Source organism: Ranitomeya imitator, chromosome 3 (genome assembly GCF_032444005.1).
Source record: "Ranitomeya imitator isolate aRanImi1 chromosome 3, aRanImi1.pri, whole genome shotgun sequence".
Taxonomy (NCBI): Eukaryota; Metazoa; Chordata; class Amphibia; order Anura; family Dendrobatidae; genus Ranitomeya; species Ranitomeya imitator.
In genome coordinates, this window is record NC_091284.1 from 710,624,161 (window position 1) to 710,643,987 (window position 19,827).

Genomic DNA, 19,827 nt, shown 5'->3' on the forward strand with positions numbered 1-19,827 from the left:
GTACGTTTTCTGTTTTGTGTTACTTCTGCAGTGATGCTGGAGAAGCGCCTAGCATTTCTTCTGCCGGATTTCAGTTTTTACTCCTAGACACAGCATCTCAGCTCTGGTATTTTATGCTTCAGTACCTTAAATCCGCAGAGGCAAGTATCAACTTCCCTTTATGTTCTATGTTCTTGGGCACGGATGACACCTGTAGTTAGTCCGGATTGTGCAAACCACCCACAAACCTCCTGCAGGATTAACAATGCGCAAACACACATTCATGTATCCACATGACACTCGCTAGACCCCAGATGTTTGTGTCATCGACTCTGCAGCAGACCTTAAATAGGTTTTGAGGGGCCAGGTGTGCATTTTAATTTTTTTTCTTTTATCAGGCACATTATCTTACTGTATTGTAATCGAACAGTGTGTGCTATACACACTTAGGATTCTGCGCTAGTTCGAGTGGCTGTCACATGATCACTCTTATGCAATTTGCCTGCTTGCTATCACATGCAGACCTCTTTATTCTTTGCTCACTACTCCATTCTGTTAGCATTCTATATAATACAGTCCCTTCTGAAATTTTTGTCTGGCTTGGAAAACCCCTTTAACCCTGGGTAATGTTTTTTCAACTAACAGAATGATGCCACATTGGATAGCTATTGATAAATGACCTGAATACTTAGGCATTATTTATTTACAATCCTAAAACTAACAAATGATCTCTGCTGGAGTCATTGCTTCAAGAGCCACCACACACAGATGTATCCAGGACATGGGCTACAAGTGTCGCATTCCTTGTGTCAAGCCACTCACGACCAATAGACAACACCAGAAGCATCTTACCTGGGCCAAGGAGAAAATTAACTGCATTTTTGCTCAGTGGTCCAATATGTTGTTTTCAGATTAAAGTAAATTTTGCATTACATTTGGAAATCAGGGTCCCAGAGTCTGGAGGAAGAGTGGAGAGGTCACAATCCAAGCTGCTTGAGATCTAGTGTGAAGTTTCCACAATCAGTGATGGTTTGGGGAGCCATGTCATCTGCTGGTGTAGGTCCACTGTGTTTTATCGAGACCAAAGTCAGCGCAGCCGTCTATACCAGGAAATTTTATAGCACTTCATGCTTCCCTCTGCTGAGAAGCTTTTTGGAGATGGAAATGTCATTCTCCAGCAGGACTTGGCACCTGTCCACACTGACAAAAGCACCAATACCTGGTTTAAAAACAACAGTATCACTGTGCTTGATTGGCCAGCAAACTCACCTGACCTCAACCCCATAGATTCTCTATGGCAGAGGTCCCCAACTCCAGTCCTCAAGGCCCACCAACATGTCATGTTTTCAGGATTTCCTTAGTTTTGCCCAGGTAATAATTGCATCACCTGTGCAATGCAAAGGAAATCCTGAAAACATGACCTGTTGGTGGGCCTTGAGGACTGGAGTTGGGGACCTCTGCTCTATGGGGTATTGTCAAGAGGAACATGAGAGACACCAGACCCAACAATGCAGATGAGCTGAAGGCTGCTATCAAAGCAACCTGGGCTTCCATAACACCTCAGCAGTGCCTCAGGCTGATCACCTCCATGCCACGCTGCATTGATGCAGTAATTGATGTAAAGGGAGCCCCGGCCAAGTATTGAGTGCAGTTACTGATCATACATTTCAGTAGGCCAACATTTCGGATTTTAAAATCCTATTTCAAGCTGGTGTTATAAAGTATTCTAATTTACTGAGATAATGACTTTTGGGTTTTCATTGGCTGTAAGCAATAATCATCAACATTAACAGAAATACACACTTGAAATACATCACTCTGCTTGTAATGACTTTATATAATATATGAGTTTCACTTTTTGTATTGAAGAACTGAAATAAATTAACTTTTTGATGATATTCTAATTGTGTGAGAAGAACTTTAGTGTATATACATATGTATTACTTATTAGTAAAGGTAAACTATTGTGATGCTCTTCTTATCAGATTATTGATTCACATCCAATGCTGATTTCATGTGAGATATTGAACATAATTTAATGAAAATTACAGCAATTCCAAGTATTTCCTTTTAAGTAAACTTTTATTTGCTAAATATATTTGTATTTCTCTATCGCCTTTCATTGGGGGACACAGGAACCATGGACACAGGAACCATGGGTGTATGCTGCTGCCACTAGGAGGCTGACACTATGCAAATAAAAAAGTTAGCTCCTCCTCTGCAGTGTACACCCTACCGACAGGAAGTAGGATATTCAGTTTAGCTTAGTGTCAGTAGGAGGTGGACACGGGTCTTTCATTAGACCCTTATCTACCTCAATGTGCGTCGTTTCTTTTCAGATTTTCTGGAGGGATACAGGGTGAACAGTCACACCTGTAGTCCCACAATACGGACTATGAGTACGGCGTGTACTGCCACCCCGTATCCTCATAGATCCCCCACCAGGACCAAGATCCTAGCACACAAGCGTGCTTAGAAGTCCGGTCCTGGCTCCGTCCCCCACCCACTCGCCCACCAGAGCCTGTTGGTTGGAGGAGACGAGGACGTCCATCAGCTCCCTGGACGTCTGATATTTTCCCACAGAATGAGGTTAGTAAGGACGGCGTGGGATTTTTTAGGTGAGTATTCCAAAGTACCTCTGGGTCCTTCCTCAGTTCCAGGGTAGTCATTTGGGGGTCCCTTGGGATTTTTTCCAGGCTGTATTGACCTGGTTGACATTTTCTCATGGGGCGGGGGTCGTCGCCCCATTAGCGTGGCAGCCGCGCTGTTCTTGGCCTTACAGGCGGCCGCGCTGCCTTTTTCCCCCGCACTGTGCTCTGTCCCGATGCGGCGGCCGTGCGGCAGCCTCTGCCTTTTTTCCCCCTGCGGCTGCACTGTTTCTGTCCTAGCGCGGCGGCCTTATGGTAGCCGCGCCGATTTCATTGCGGCCGCACTATTCTTTTCTGACACGGCGTGGCCGCCTCGCTGGCAGCCGCGCCGCTTTCTCCTGCGGCTGCACCGCTTTCTTCTGGTGCGGCGGCTTTGCAGGCACCGCCGCCGCTTCCTCCTACGGCCGCACTGTGCCCTTTTACCACGGCACGGCGGCCGTGCAGGAAACCGCGCCGCTTCACCCGCCGCCGCGGCCCTTCCCGGCGGCCGCCGGCCTTAAATTTAGGCCCCGGCTTCTTCCGGGGCCTACTTCCGGCGCTGCGTCTCCTCCCACTTCCTTTCCCTCGGGCGGGCTTTTCTCCCGCCCGACTATTATCGGCAAGCTCCGCCCACCGCCGCCATCTTGGTGCTCCTGGCCTGGCGGTTAAGCCCCGCCCACCACTCCCAGGCAGCCACAGATGCTTATTTCAGTGCCAGGAACGTTTTTCTTTGCACATCCTAAGAGTGCAAATTCCTGGCATCCTCGCATCTCCCCACTGCTGTTCTTCAGACCTGCAGCAAGTTTCGGACAAGAGTGCCCCAGAGGTGTCTGCCTGTTCTCCTAGGGGCTATCGTTCCTGAGGAGCATCTTCAAGGCCGTGCAACCTTCCATCTGGATCCCGCAGTGTCTGCCGTGAGTACCTTTGCACCGCAGTTTGTCTCAATCCCCGGTCCCCTAGTCTTCTGACATTTACCTCAGGGGCCCGTTCGGTCTAATTTTAAGGAAGGTCACTCCCGACCTCCTACTTTTTCCTGTGCCTGTGCCTTAGTGAAACACTTTCAGGGTGCGTCTTGTAACCGCAAGCTTCCCTCAGACAGGCCTGCAGCAACCCACATTATGTTCACCACCCAAGACCCCCCCCCTGCTGCTCCGCCTCAGAGCGAATTCCCCACCCCAGGCTGGGCCTCCCCTCTGTCTCTATCAATAGCGGATCTCACACGGGTGTCCCAGACCCTTGTGTCCGTGCTCGATCGGTTGCCCCTGCAGACTTCCGCAGTAGCCAGCGGGTCGCAAGAAGCTCCGTCCGAGTCTTCCAATACAGGCCGTGAAAGATCCAGACAGGAACGCTGGTCTGAGTTCTCTCCTCGGTCCATCTCGCCCCACGGTCCTTCTCTGTGGTCGACTTCCCATCACCACCCCCCTCACCCCCCCCGAGTAAGGCGAGGTTTTTCTCTGATGCGCCTTCGGAGGATAATTTGGGGCCGGAGTCTAACCAAATCACAACATGAGGGATATGGTTCAAGGCCTCATTGGAGCGTCCAATCTGACCTGTGGCATCAAAGATTCCTCGACGGAACCCGCAGATCAGGCGGTTTCGTTTAGACGGTCTAAATGACCTCCCAAGGGATTCGCTCCTCATCCTGAATCGAGGAGCTTCTGGCCAGAGAAAGAGCGAATTCGACCAGACGTTCTCACAGAGACAAGCGTCTTGGAGTCTCATATCTCTTTCCTCCGGACCTCATCGCCAACCGGAATGAGAGGCGTTAGAGAACGACCTCTCCCTCTGTGGATCCGCCGCTGCTAGACTTGCCACCAACACAGTCTTCACGCTGTCCGGTGGGGAGACTCTGACAGATTCCATCGATAGGATCATGGAATCCTTCGTGAATTCGACTTTCGAAGTTGCCGCATCATCTCTATGCCCGGCTTTCGCTTCCACTTGGGTTTCGAAGTCTGTATCCGAAGGGGCTAAACAACTCCGTTTAGGCATTCAGGCCGGAGCTCCACCAGACTGGATGGCGGAAGTTTCCACCCAGATTACTCACGCCAGGGAATAATTTGTTCCCTGGACGTCGCGTCTTCAGTACAGTAATGTTGTTGCCAGCCGTCACTCTGTTTGGCTCGAGTCATCAAAGAAGTCCCTTACGGGCCTGCCTTTTTCAAGGATCACGTCTTTTCGGTTCCAAGCTGGACCAAATTACTAAGGAAGCCACTGGCGGCACCAGTTCTCTTCCTAGGCGGCAACTTCGGTCCTTTCGGCATTTCTCGTCGCTTTGCAGCATCAGATTCCTTTTTCGCAACAGCAGAGGCCTCAGGCACGTTAAGAGAAGAAGGTATTCTTCGACTCACTCCTTCCTGGCGTTCCCTCTACTTCTAAGGTGGATTCTCCAGGTCCAGGACTGGAAGTTCCACCTAGGCATGACCCACGACTAGACTCCAGCCCATTTCCCAGGCTGGGCAGCCGTCTCCTGTTCCTCAGGGACGTCTGGGTCTCCTCAGTAGAGGACGCATGGGCCAGGGAACTTGTATCCTCTGGATACAAAATAGATTCATTTCACGGCCCTGGGATCGTTTTTCTTTGAATCCCAACCTCCAAGAGACCCCGCTCTAGTCCCGGGTTTCTTTACAGCCATTGTTTCCCTCCTTAAATCCGGGGTAATCGTTCCCGTCCCAGAACAGGAACGGTTCAAATCTCTTTGTACTGAAAGAGGACTACACGGTTCGTCCCAGTCCGGATCTCAAATTGCTTAACAGGAAGTCTCGTCTTGAAACACTTCAGGATGATATTCCCTCATTCAGTAATCGCTTCCATGGAGGCTCAGGAATTTCGGTTTCAGGCTCCCGAAAGTCTTATCAATCTTCCCCGACGCTCTATCCGTTGCGGGTGGCTCGTCAATAGGAAGAAGTTCCGTCTTGTTCAGCGCCTCGTATCTCTGGGCATGTTCTTCGTCACTTGTCTGACCAGAGTCTTTCTTCCCGAAGACACGATTTCCCTCCTTTGTCGGGAAGTTCGCTTGCTCCAGGGTTCTCGGCTCCCCTCCTTTCCGATGGGCCATAAAGGTCCTAAGGAGGTTGGTTGCAACATCGGAAGCAATTTTCCCTTCGCCCGTTTCATTCAAGACTTCTTCAGCAGGCTATTCTATCACAGGGGGACACGTCTGTCTTCTCCCTGCATCGTCCGATCCGGCTTTCTCCCGGGTCAAACGGTTCCTCGACTGGTGGCCGAGGTCACTTCTCTTATCCCAGAGCAGATCCTTCACAGAATATCCTTTCTTCCAGTTCCCTGGCAGGTGGTGACGAGGAACGCCAGCCTGCTCGGCGGAGGCGTGGGGCTTTGTCACCTGTTCTTTTCAGGGTTGTTGGTCGGCGCAGGAGTCCTCTCTACCGATCAATGTCCTCGAGTTCCGGATCATCTTTCTGTCTTTCACTGGATAAGGATTCTCAGCAGCCTGCCAATTCGAATCCAGACAGACAATGACACAGCAGTGGCATATGTCAACCTCCAGGGGTGGACTCTGAGTTCTCTGGCCTCTGCCGAGATCCCAGGATCCTCCTCTGGACAAAGGCTACGGTCCTGGTGAGATCCGCAGCGCATGTCCCCGGCGTGGACTATTAGGCCGCCGACTTCCTCGGCTGCGAGGGCCTCGCGGCAGGGGAATGGTCCTTACTTCAGGAGGTCTCCTACCTGATTGCTCTTCGATGGGGGACTCCAGAGGTGGACCTCACGGCGTCCCGATTGAACAGGAATGTCCCTCGGGTCGTCCCAAGGTCCCGCGATTATCTCGCAGTGGTGTTTACTCTTTGGCCATTCCTTGGTCGCAGTTCGTGCTCCCCTATCGGTTCCCACCCCTTCCCTTGCTTTCCAAGCTGTCGAAAAAGAAGGGGTGCTGGGCATTCTGATCGTCCCGGATTGGCCCAGGAGGTCTTGGTTTGCGGACATCGTCAATCTTCTCGCGGACGCCCCTGGTGCCTTCCAGACAGACCGGATCTGCTGTCCCACGGTCCGATCTGCCACCCGAATTATCAGTCGCTCAGTTTAACGGCGTGGTTGTGGACACCACAGTTCGGTCTTTCGGCCCGGATGAGTCACACTATAATCCAGGCTAGGAAGCCTTCGTCTTCCAGGATCTACTATCGTACCTGGAAGGCTTACTTTCGTTGGTGCAAGTCCAACCGCTTTTCACCTATGTCCTTTTCCCTGCCTTCCATTTGGTTTTCCTTCAGGCAGGACTGGATTCGGGCTTCACTCTTAGTTCCCTAAAGGACCAGGTTCCTGCGCTCTTCTTCCCTTTGAGAAGATGTTATCTTCTCAGCCGCAGGTTAAGACCTTCCTTCAAAGAGTAGCCCATTCTGTCTCTCCGTACAGGGCCTCTGTGGATTCATGGGATCTAAAGGTTGTGCTGGTCGCTCTTGGGGGTTCCCCCCTCTGAGCCTCTCAGGGAGTTTTCCATGTCCGTTCTATCTGGGAAGGTGGCTTTTCTCAGGTCCATCACTTCGATCCGCCGCATTTTCAAATTGGCGGCCATTTCTTGCCGATCTCCTTTCTTGATTTTCCACCAGGACAAGGTGGTCCCAGGCCTCCGCCTTCCTTCCTTCACAAGGTGGTTTTCACCTTTCCACCTCAACGAGGACACCGTTCTACCTTCCTTTTGTCCAGTTCCGATTCATCCTCTGGAGCAATCGTTGAACAGGCTGGACCTCGTCAGGGCAGTGAGGATCTCCCTTGCTAGCACGGCTGCTTTCCGAAAGCTGGATTCTCTTTTCGCCATCCCTGATGGTGCGTGTGAACGCCTGCCGGATTCCAAGGCGACTATTGCTTGCTGGATCAGGATTCCAAGGTGACTATTGCTTGCTGGATCAGAACGGCAATTTTGGAAGCTCACCGGGTCAAGAACAGAGTGCCCCTCCAGAGAGAAAGGCTCACTCTACCCGGGCAGTCGGCGCTTCCTGTGCGGTACGTCACAGGGCTTTCACCGACGGCTTTGCAAAGCGGCAACCTGGTCTTCCATCCACACGTTTCGCTGAACTTTACAAGGTCCATACCTATGCTTCGGCGGACGCCAGCCTGGGCAGAAGGATCCTGCAGGCGGCAGTGGTGAGTCCTCGGACCTGATGAAAGTCTGTTTTTCCCACCCCAGGGACTGCTTTGGGACGTCCCATGGTTCCTGTGTCCCCCAATGAAAGGCGATAGAGAAAACAGGATTTTTGGTTGCTTACCGTAAAATCTGTTTCTCGGAGCCTTCATTGGGGGACACAGCTCCCTCCCAAGTTGAACAGCTTTGTTTACTGTTTACGTTTGAGTTCTTTGAACACTCTGAGTGTTTGAAACTGTTAATCTGTGGAGCGCCATGGAATTTGTTGGCGCTATATATAAAGTTTATTATTATTATTATTGTTATATTATTCTTTCTCCTTTACACGTTGCTTCTCCTACTGCTTTCTCACTAACTGAATATCCTACTTCCTGTCGGTAGGGTGTACACTGCAGAGGAGGAGCTAACTTTTTTATTTGCATAGTGTCAGCCTCCTAGTGGCAGCAGCATACACCCATGGTTCCTGTGTCCATGGTTCCTGTGTCCCCCAATGAAGGCTCCGAGAAACAGATTTTACGGTAAGCAACCAAAAATCCTGTTTTTTTTCCCATAGTCCCGAGAAATGAATCTGGTGGAAATTCTGTCTTTCATGTTCCAGCTTAGCTTTTCTACGCTTGGAAAGGTATATTTTAATTGTAAAAAAAATTAATTAATTAATTAATTAGATGAATATAGACACATTGATAGGCAGATCTAGAATAAATGATATTCTATTTCCTATTCCTAAGGACTATTCTGTAGAGGGGATGAGTGATTCGCTACTGACGTTCCTACAGCACCTACGAGAATTTGGACTCGTGTTTCAGAGAAAGGTTAGCAGTTCACCATCGCTGACATTGTATTTCTACAACGCTGTCTGCTTCTCTGTATAATGGCAGTAAGCTGTTGTAAATGTGTCTTGTGATCTTTGCAAAAGTTTATGAATTTCCTGCTATTTAATTTGTTATTGTTTGCAAGTAGAAGTTTTGATTTCCATATTATTTTATTTTCAGCGGAAGTCTCGCCGCTATTATCCGACACGTCTAGCGATAAATCTGGCTTCTGGAATCTCTGGCACTTCTCTTGACAGCAATAAGCAGGGATTTATTGTGGTTGAGACTAACTACAGGATACATGCATACACAGGTTAGTAACTATAGAGGCTCCGGCACATACTGGCTTCTATGTCCATGTTCTTAGACTCTGCAGTAAGTAGGGTATGTTCACACTTTTCTCTTATTTACTAAAGAAAAGAAGACTATCTTGAGCCTAAGAATGTAATTTTAATCAGAACATGGTGATGAGTTTTGCAGTGATTCTTCATTGCTGCCTTATTGTTCTATCTCCCTTTATCTCTATTCTCAGATTCAGAACTGCAGATTGCCCTCATTGCTCTCTTCTCTGAAATGCTGTATCGTTTTCCCAACCTGGTGGTGGCACAGGTCACCAGAGAAAGTGTTCAACAGGCTATAGGGAATGGCATCACTGCTGAGCAGGTAAGAGGGTAAGGAGGGATAACTTAGAATATATAGTGTAGTTTAATTTAATTTGTTGCAAGTGAATAGATGAATTCTTTTATTAAGGCCACGTTCACATTTTCAGTATTTGGTCAGTATTTTACATCCGTATTTGTAAACCAAAATCAGAATTGGAACAATTAAAGGAAAAGTATAATAGACACTGCTCCTTCAGAGCAGGGTACACCCCACCGCCCCTGCTCTCGGTGAGACGGGTGCTAGTCAGTTTTAGCTTGGTGTCGGTAGGAGGCATACACTGGTTCTCACACTGGTTCTTTTATTTCTTATTGTGGGAAGCTTTTATCTCCTGTACAGCCAATCAGAGCGCTCCTTCTTTGGGGGTGCCGGCTTGATCTGCATTCTCCGCTCTTTCCTGCAGCAGCTAACATCGGTGCCCCGAACATTCCCAAGGGTGTATCGAGCTTACCGTCCTATTCATTGAGTTCATGCCAGATCATGCACCAGATCCAAGGAGCAGACTAATTTCTCCTCCTCTGGATCTACCCCTCCATCAACATCCTCTAGGATGGCCTCTGCCTCCCCCTCCCCGGGGCCCTATACAGCTCAGGGGTCCGACTTCCACTCTTAGTCAGATTCGGACCTTGATCCAATCAATCCTCCAAGCTTCAGGATGTGATGGATAGTCTGATTCTTGCAATCAATCAGACCTTCGACATCATGGACAAGGATTGCCCTATGTCGGCGCTCACAGTATTCTCCAAAAATGTCAAATTCCTTACCTGGACTTTTCCAAACATAAGGCTAGAATCACACTAGTGTATAGCATCCAATGTGAGATGCTAATAACACTCTGCTGCGAATGTGAGCCAAGTGTCAGTGCTCTGTGCTCCGTTCCTCTCCATCTCCATTGCCAGCATCTGTGGTAATCGCACTGCACTGTGATGACATTCCGAGTGCAGTCTGATGTTTCACATGCGAACATAGACTTGTATGGGCTCGTATGAGCCGCGTGTCGCTGCCATTCGCAACATGCTGCAATTGTTTTCTCATGCCGAAGCAGCAAGGGATCCCTGGCTGGTTCCCAGGTTTTTTCCGGCCATTACCTCTCTTCTCTAGTCTGGTGTCATCATTCCCGTCCCCTCCCAAGATCACTTTTCAGCTTTCTACTGAAACCTTTGTGGTCCCTAAAAAGATGGATCTGTCCGCCCGATTCTAGACCTCAAACGCCTGCACAAAAGTGTGTGGATCTGCCACTTCAGGATGGAGTCCCTCTGTAATTGCCTCAATAGAACCCGCAGAGTTTCTCTGTTCGGTGGACATCCAGATTGCCTACCTCCACATCCCAATCTGTGCACCACATCAAAGGTTCCTTCACTTTGCAGTTCAGGACTCTAACTTCCAAGTCATGATGCTGCAATTCAGTTTATTGTTGGCCCCTAGAGTTTTCACGAAGGTCATTGCAGCTGTCATGGACCTCCTTCATCCCAGGGGAATTCTACTTATCCCCTACCTGGATGACTTTCTGATCAATGTTCTGTCCTATCAGGACTGCTGCAAGAGTCTCGAAGTGACACTCAACACACTATTCCTTCTGGGCTGACTTATCAACAGAGCGAGGTCTTATCTGATTCCGACCTAGCGCCTGGTTTTCTTAGCGGTCCCCTTCTCTCAGTTTTACACTCGCCCTCTTCAGCTTGCGCTTCCATCAAGTTAGGACAAAAAGATCTCCTTGGATCGTCCCACCTTTCTTCCTTCATAAGTATGGCTACGTTCACACTAGCGTTCGGCTAGTGTGCGTCGCGCTAGCGTCGGGCGACGCAGCGGCGACGCACGCGTCATGCGCCCCTATGTTTAACATGGGGGACGCATGCGTTTTTGCTTGTTGCGTTTTCCGACACGTGCGTCTTTTTTTACGCTAGCGTCGGACCAAGAAAACGCTACAAGTTGCATTTTTCTTGCGTCCGATGTTCGTCAAAAAACGACGCACGCATCGAAAAACGCAGCGTTTTTGCGTGCGTTCGCACGCGTTTTTCGGTGCGTTGTGCGTCGCCGACGCAGCGGCGCACAACGCTAGTGTGAACGTAGCCTATGACAGTCACTAGCCTGCTGGCGCCTTTCTCCCCTTGTCCGCCGCAGGAGATCCTTTCCCCCACTGCACTGGTAGATAGCGATGACAGATGCCAGTCTTCTGGGCTAAAGCAGTGTTGGAATACTCAAGAGTCCACACTTCCCTATCAGCATCCTGGAACCTAAGGCTATCTTTCTCGCTCTCCAGGACTGGTAGAACCTACTAGAGGGCTGTCCAATTCGCATCTAGTCTTGCAATGCCATGACTGTTGTTTACATCAATCACCAGGGCGGAATGCGAAGTTTCATCGTGGCGGAAGTCTATCGGGTCCTAGCTTGGGCTGAGCACAGGGTGCCTGCAATTTCTGTGGTTCACATTCCAGAAGTTGACAACTGGGTCATCAAGGATGCTTGTTTGACTAGTGGTCTCTGAACCCTTCGGTTTTCCACCAAATCTGTGAAAGATGGGGCATGCCTGACATCGACCTGTTGGCATCAAGGATGAACAACCAGGTTCCATGCTTCGTGTCTAGATCTCGCCTCTGATACCCTGGTTCTTCCGGGGTCTCTGTTTCACCTTGCTTATTTTTTTCCGCCCCTGTTTCTTATTCCGAGACTCATCAAGAAAATCAAGGCAGAGGGAATACTGGTCATCCTCGTGTCTCCAGATTGGCCTAGAAGAGCTTTGTTATGTAGAAGTCAATCTCATCGTAGACGTTCCATGGATCATCCAGACCTCCTTTGCCAGGGTCACCTCTCCCACCAGAATTCACAGTCTCAGTTTAAGGCCATGTTCACACTATGCGTTCTGTCCTGCGGGTTCTCCCGCAGCGGATTTGATAAATCTGCAGGGCAAACCCGCTGCGGTTATCCCTGCAGATTTATCGCGGTTTGTCCTGCGGGTTCCGCTGCGGTTTCCGCTGCGGGATTTACCCTAATATTGATGCTGCATTTGCAGCATTATGCAGCATCAATAGTAGTGTTAAAAATAATAAAATCATGATGATATACTCACCCTCTGACGTCCCGATCTCCTCGGCGCTGCAGGCGGCGGTCCGGTTCCAAAGATGCTGTGCGACCAGGACCTTCGGTGACGTCATGGTCATGTGACCGCGACGTCACCGAAGGTCCTGGTCGCATAGCAAACCTGAGACCGGACGGCCGCGTGCAGCGCTGAGACTTCCGAGGGTGAGTATACATGATTTTTTTATTTTAATTCTTTTTTTTTTAATACAAATATGGTTCCCGGGGCCTGGAGGAGAGTCTCCTCTCCTCCATCCCGGGTATAACCCGCACATTATCCGCATTACTTCCCGCATGGTGGGCACAGCCCCATGCGGGAAGTAAGCGGATCAATGCATTTCTATGGGTGCAGAATCGCTGCGATTCTGCACAAAGAAGTGACATGGTCCTTCTTTTTTTCCAGCTAACATAGAAAAAACTCAGAAAAAATACATACCACGAGATACGGCCTTCCCAAAACCCTGTCTGATGACAAATGCACACTTAGCAGGATGCAGCAGGCCTCCACTGATACAGGCTAGGAGCGGCACAGGTGCAAACTACTTGATAAAAACAACCACCCCAACCAAACATTGCAGGGGTTGGCTGCCTAGCAGAAAAAATGCACATTGATATAACTCACATAGGACGCCAGTCACACTGATAGGTGCGGTGCACAGTGTCTGTATGCAACCTATTGATGACGCCCCTTGTATTAACAGGCGGGCTGCCCAGCACTATAAAAATGCAGCGCACAGTGAAAGACAGAGGATAGTACTGCAGTGCGCAGGCGCTGGAAAGGTCAGAGGCCCGGCGCCTGCGCACTGCAGTACTTTGTCTGCCCTCAACAGGGCAGAGCAAAGTACGCCTGCGCCGGAGCCGTGGCTGAAGATCAGAAGAGGACGTCATGGAAAGAAGATAGGAGGCGCCGCAGCGGACCGGAGACGCCCATCCGACCTGACCAGCAGCGGGACCGCCCCTGGGTGAGTATAATCTAACGTCTTTTTCTCCTTTTTCAGGTAACATCGGGGGCTTATCTACAGCATTACAGAATGCTGCAGATAAGCCCCTGATGCCGGTGGGATTACCTCACCCGCGATTTTCGGGGTGACAGGTTCCCTTTAAAGCTGGTTTCTCTGACCATGTTTTCCAGACCATGATCAAAGCGAGAAAGCTCCCATTTCTTTCTCTCTCCCGTCATTTTTGTCTTTTCTTCAGTCAGGTCTTAAGGCCGGCATCGCACTAGAGAAAAATACGGACGAGCGAGAGGCGCAAAAACAACGCATTTCACACGGACCAAAGTTTCTCTATGAGGCAGCTTCCATCAGCCGTATATTTCTCGGCCGTATTTTACGGGCTGAGAAAATCGCAGCATTCTGCAATTGTCAGCTTATCTTATTCTTCCAAAAATACGACAATGAAAGTCTATGGCGGCGAGAAAAATATGAATTACACATGGACCATGCGTGTGACTTGCGAGAAATACGCACCGGTGTTCTATAGAAAAGCCAGTAATTCAGAGCAGTATTTTTGGAGAAAAAAATTGCATCCTCGCATTGAATACGGACAGGGTCGGACTGGCCCACCGGAGAACCGGAGGATCCTCCGGTGGGCCCAGGCACTGACCCCTGCTGGCACACAGGGTTGGCAGCTACCTTGGGCCCCTGCTGCCTCCAGGGCCCCAGCGGCACACTAGGCAACCCGTGAGTGAGGGAAGGGGGAGCAGCGGGTCACAGAGGCAGGAGCTGCTGCTGCTGAGGCTAAACATGTGCCCGCTGCTAAAGAGAAATGAATATTCACTGCTTTCCACGCCCATTTCTCTTTAGCAGCGGCACACCTGATCAGCCTTGGGAAGCCTGCTAACACTGCCTGCTAAGTGCTACTGAAGAAGAATACTCACTGCCACCCAGGCTGGTCTTAGAGGCAGTTTTGGGCTGCCTCATGCTTTAGAAATGCTGCTCCTTTAAATGTAAATGACCGGCTTCAATCCTCTACAGAAGACAGGCCTCTCTCACACTGCCTGCATGAGAGGAGCCTGGGAGCCATCAGGATCACTAACATGCTGGGACTGGGAGCAGCAGACTAAAGAGAGGTGAGAAAAAACTGTTTGTGTTCCTATATATCCACTGCTTTCTTAGGGTAGTAATGGCCGCACAGGCAGGGAGACTGCTCCTCAGTGGTGACAGGCTGATGTAGTTCATGACATCTGTTACTGCTGTAGAGGAGACTGGTGCCTGTGCAGCCATTACTAGCCTCACTAGCAGTCGGAAAAGTACAGACCTGCTGTAAGGAAACCTTGTTTGTTTCTGTCCCCTCCTGTGTCTGGCAGCACCTCACTACACTGCAGTGCCCTGAGGAGGAGAGCAGCTATATTCAGACAGTGAGGGAGCCATAAATCCTTCACCCCTGTCTCAGATAAGCAGAACATGTGGCCAGGAAGCCTTGTCCAGTCGCTTCCAGAACAGCAAAATTGCCATAGATTCAATGGAAAGTTTTCTAAAAGGTGATTGTGTTCACTATCTAACTTCTATGTGAGAAATTGTATAATTTATTTGTGTTGGACAGTCAAAACTTGATTGATAACCTATCCAGGGGTCCAGTTATAATAATGTGATTATTGGCGTCCAACATCCAGCCCCCACACCACTGATCTGCTGTTATTTGGGTCAGCTATAGTGGTGAATGTAGCTGCAATAGTCGTTCCATTGAATGTAGCAGCCACTGCTGGGTACAGCAGACCAGCTCTTAGGGTATGTGCACACATTGCGGATTTTGCGCAGCGGTTTCCCATGAGTTTACAGTACCATGTTAACCTATGGGAAATGAAATCCGCAATGCACATGCTGTGGGAAAAAACGCACGGAAACGCAGCGGGTTTTTTTTCCGCAGCATGTCAATTCTTTGTGCGGAATCCGTAGCAGTTTTTCACCTGCTCCAATAGGAAACTGCAGGTGAAAAACCGCAGCGGAAACCAAAATAAAAACCGCAATAAGTCCGCAATAAAAACCGCAGCGGTTTTGCACTGTGGATTTATCAAAAATGCTGCAGAAAATTCCGCAATGGAATCCGCAGCATGTGCACATGGCCTCATAGCTGCAGCCGTTTTGCAGTACCCGGCAGCGCCTGCTACACAGCATCTCCCGCACTTTGCAGCTCTATGGAAAGTGTTTGCATATTGCCGCCAACTGTTGGATGGAGAAAGAAAATCCTCATCGTCGCGTCGTCCGTCCTGGTCGGCCGCATTCTGGCGGCCAACAGTTGGTCAGCGTGGGAATCTGACCACAAACAACGTAATATTGATGAATAGCTCATCACTGTGTTTTGAGCAGACAGCTCCTTTAGTTGTATCGGCATCAGTTGCAGGGGGGCACGTGATGAACTGCAACATCAGTGATTAGACCTCATTCAGACATCCATGTTGCACGTACACGTTCTGTCTGTGGTTTTCTCACATAGAACAGGTCCCTATTTTTTTTTTCTACATCCATTATAGCCTATGGGGCTGTTCACTTGCCTCTGATTTTCACAAACACCATGTGTCTATGCAAAATTCAGACACAAATCTATTTTTCTATTTGAGGATTGAAAAAGGCTTTGGAGGGAAGCATTATTAACAAATTGGGGAGAATTCCCAATAAACGCTCACTATCAAGCCCTAAAATTGTCTTTTATTATATTAATGTTAAAAATTGCTTTAGGGTCTAAAAATTGAGGTCCCTAATCTGCCTAAATTTGTTGTCAGTAAAGTGCTCGATGCTGGATTTCTTATACTTAATGGGTAACACTGTGGAGTGCTAACACTTACGGTATGTGTCCACCTTCAGGATGGCCGGCGGTATAGTCGGAGCGGCAAACCCGCTCTGTGCTAAGCTCCGCCCCCTTCTGGAGACGCGATGATGCTGGATGTGTTCATAGCACACATCCGGCATCATCGCACCCCACACATAGGGCCCTGTGTTATACCTTGCAGCGGGGCAGCATCGCCGCAAGGTATACGGACATGCTGCAATCTTAAAAGACGCACCGCATGTCCAGAGTCGCAGGGCCGCCGGGTGCATGTTACCACGCATAGTGGAGACGGGATTTCATTAAATCCCTTCCACTATGCTGTAACATCTGGACGCTGCGTGTTTGACACTGCGTCTCTATGCAGCATCAAACACGCAGCGTTTCCTGCACGTGGAAACATACCCTAATTTGGCAGAATTTGACATACAAATTTATTGCACTAGCTCCCTCAACATGTTTCACCGCATTTGCGACATCAGGGGACAAGCCACAGTCCCATCCCCAACGTGGTGGCCTTAATTCTGTAAGACTCCATTATATTCTATGATGTGGGCTGTGTTATACTAGATCAGGTGAGCTGTATTATATTCTATGGGGGGGCTGCATTATATTTTATGGGGGAGGGTTGTGTTATACTATATGAGGTGGGCTATATTATATTCTATGTGGGGTTGCATTATATTCTATAGGGGGTTACATTATATTCTATGGGGGGGCTGTGTTATAATTTATGAGGGGGCTGCATTATATTCTATGGGGGCTATATTATACCCTATGAGGTGGGCTGCATTATGCCCTATGAGGTGGGCTGCATTATACCCTATGAGGGGGCTGCATTACACTATATGAGGGCTGCATTATATTCTATGGGGGGAATTATACTCTATGAGGGGGCTACATTATATTCTAAGAGGTGGGCTGCATTATATTCTATGAGGGAGTTACCCCCAACCCTATGAGGGGTGCTACTAAAACCCCTGCTATATCATTAAAACGTGTACTACCTTATATTATATCCTGATATTAGCGTGTTTTACGGCACAATCAGTGGTCTTGTATTTATTTCTATGTAGCTACATAGTGGGCCCAAAGAATGATTTTCTCTGGTGGGCCCAAGGAGCTCCAGTCCGACGCTGAATACGGATCACTGTTCAGCAACTTTTCTGCGTGTCTCGGCCGTAAAAAACAGACCGTATTTTTATACGTTAGGTGTGACACCGGCCTAAGTCTGCCCTGTCTCTCAGCTCCTCTAATTATTATTATTAATATTTTATTATTATTATTGTACATTTTTATAGCGCCATTTCTCTATCGCCTCATTGGGGGACACAGGAACCATGGGTGTATGCTGCTGCCACTAGGAGGCTGACAATATGCAAATAAAAAAGTTAGCTCCTCCCCTGCAGTATACACCCTACCGACAGGAAGTAGGATATTCAGTTTAGCTTAGTGTCAGTAGGAGGTGGACACGGGTCTTTCATTAGACCCTTATCTACCTCAATGTGCGTTTTCTTTCAGGTTTTCCGGAGGGATACAGGGTGAACACAAACCTGTAATCCCACATTATGGACTTGAGTACGGCATGTACTGCCACCCCATATCCTCACAGATCCCTCAGCAGGACCATGATCCTAGCACACAAGCGTGCTTAGAAGTTCGGTCCTAGCTCCGTCCCCCACCCACTAGCCCACCAGAGCCTGTCGGTTGGAGGAGACAAGGACGTCCACCATCAGCTCCATGGACGTCTGACACCTTTCTCGGTTTAAGGTTAGTATTTCCCCCACCCGTCCCAGTTAGCTTCCCCTCCTTGTTCCGGGGGGCCGCCCTATCTTTCCTCCAGCGCGGCGACTTTCAGCCACGTTGCCTTTTATTCCGGCAGCGGGCGGCCGCTCTGCCTCCTCACTCCGGCGCTGCGGTCTTTACAGGCAGCCCCGCTGCCTACTTCCTCCGGCGGACACGTTCCTCTGTCGTCCGGCGTGGCGACCTTGGCAGCAGTCGCGCTGTTCCCCTTTCCGCCGGCCGCACCGCTCGTTCTTCAGCGCAGCAGCCCTCTCCGGCGGTCGCCGACTTCTAATTTAGGCCCAGCAGCCCTCTCCGGCGGTCGCCGACTTCTAATTTAGGCCCCGGCTTCTGTCTGGGCCTACTTCCGGCGCCGCGACTCCGCCCATTTCCGTTTTCATTGGTCGGGCTTTTTTCCCGCCCGTCACTCACTCTACCTATTCCTGCGCAGGGCGCTAGCTCCGCCCACTACTCTCATCCTTCCCATTCGCCCTGGGATCGCCACCATCGTGCTCCTCCGGACCCGGTGGCTAACCCGCCCCCCTTCCCCTCTGAGAGCGGGTCCTTTTCCCCAGCGCACGCTTTCCATGGCTGGGTCCCCTGCATCCTCCATAGGTCGCCGTCTCCCTGCTGGTGCCCTGGACCTGTGCCATGATGCCGGTCGCAGCTACAGCCGGAAGCAGTCTACAGGACTCTACTTCTGCTGTGAGTAGCTCTGCTATGCAATCTATTACTCCCCTCTCCTGTTCCCCTAACCTTCGGGCATCATTTAGTGGGTCTGCTCTCAGGCCTAATCCTAAAAGGAGAGCGTTCCCGTCCTCCTGCTTCCGCTTGTCAGCTGCAGCAACTCCACTGTACCCACCGTCCAGGAGTCCCTACCCTGGGTGAGACTGAGACCCCTCTCCCTGGGTGGGCTTTCCTTCTGTCTCAGTCTGGGGCAGACCTCACCAGGATGTCACGACCCTGGTGTCCGTGCTTGACCGCAGTTGCCAGTGGGTCACAGGATTCTCCATCCGGCCTTTTCAAGTCAGGCCACAAGAGATCCAGACAGGAGCGCAATTCTAAGTTCCTTTTTTCGGAAGGATACAGGGTGAACAGTCACACATGTAATCCCACATTATGGACTATGAGTACGACGTGTACTGCCACCCCGTATCCTCATAGATCCGACAGCAGGATCATGATCCTAGCACACAAGTGTGCTTAGAAGTTCGGTCCTAGCTCCGTCCCCCATCCACTCGCCCACCAGAGCCTGTCAGTTGGAGGAGACGAGGACGTCCACCATCAGCTCCATGGACGTCTGACACCTTTCTTTCCCGCTCCATCTCGCCCTCCGGTCTGGAACGGTGAGATCCCTCTTCCAGATCCTACTCTCCCGAGAGAGACTGGCATCCTCTGTCATGTTTGCAGAGGAATTTTCAGACTTGGTTTCACTAAAGGTACATAATTTTATTGTTGCGATCAACCAGACCTTAAGCATCATGGATAGCTCTACGGAACCCGCAGAATAGGCGGTTTCGTTTAGACAGTCGAAACCACCTTCCAAGGTCTTTGCCCCACACACTGAATTTATGGTGGTACTTGCCAGGGGAAAGGCGAACCATACCTGATGCTTTCAGACAGCGAAGCGTCTCGGCATCCTATATTCCTTCTCCCCTGAGCTCATCGCAAACTGGACTGATTCCTCGTCAGGAAGCGGGCAATTTTGGACTCGTCAGTTCCCAGACTGTCTACCAACTTGGCCCCTCCACTTTCCAATGCAGCATCCTTCATGGGTTCCAAGGATACAATTATAGAATCGCTGGATAAATCAGCCTTTGAAGCGGCTGCTTCTACTTTGTGCTTCGGCCATTGCCTCTACCTGGGTCTCAAGGACCATAGCTAGATGGACCAAACAGCCTTGTAAGAGCACCCTGGCTGGAGCTCCGGGGAAACTAGCCGACCTGACAGACCAGATTTCCTATGCAGGGAAATATTTGGTATCTGCCTCCCTAGATGCGCGGCTTGTGCAGCTCACGCATTCAGCAATATG

The 19,827-nt window shown here is 49.8% G+C and overlaps 1 protein-coding gene across 1 annotated transcript in view; it reads left to right on the top strand.

Annotated features, from left to right (window-relative positions):
* GTF2H4 (general transcription factor IIH subunit 4) overlaps positions 1-19,827 on the top strand; it is a 52,650-nt gene that overhangs the window by 22,220 nt on the left and 10,603 nt on the right. Inside the window, exons 7-11 of the mRNA XM_069758673.1 lie at positions 32-140; positions 8,255-8,323; positions 8,430-8,513; positions 8,694-8,826; positions 9,046-9,176. Coding sequence (XP_069614774.1) covers positions 32-140; positions 8,255-8,323; positions 8,430-8,513; positions 8,694-8,826; positions 9,046-9,176 — 526 coding nt within the window. The remainder of the gene's footprint in view (positions 1-31; positions 141-8,254; positions 8,324-8,429; positions 8,514-8,693; positions 8,827-9,045; positions 9,177-19,827) is intronic.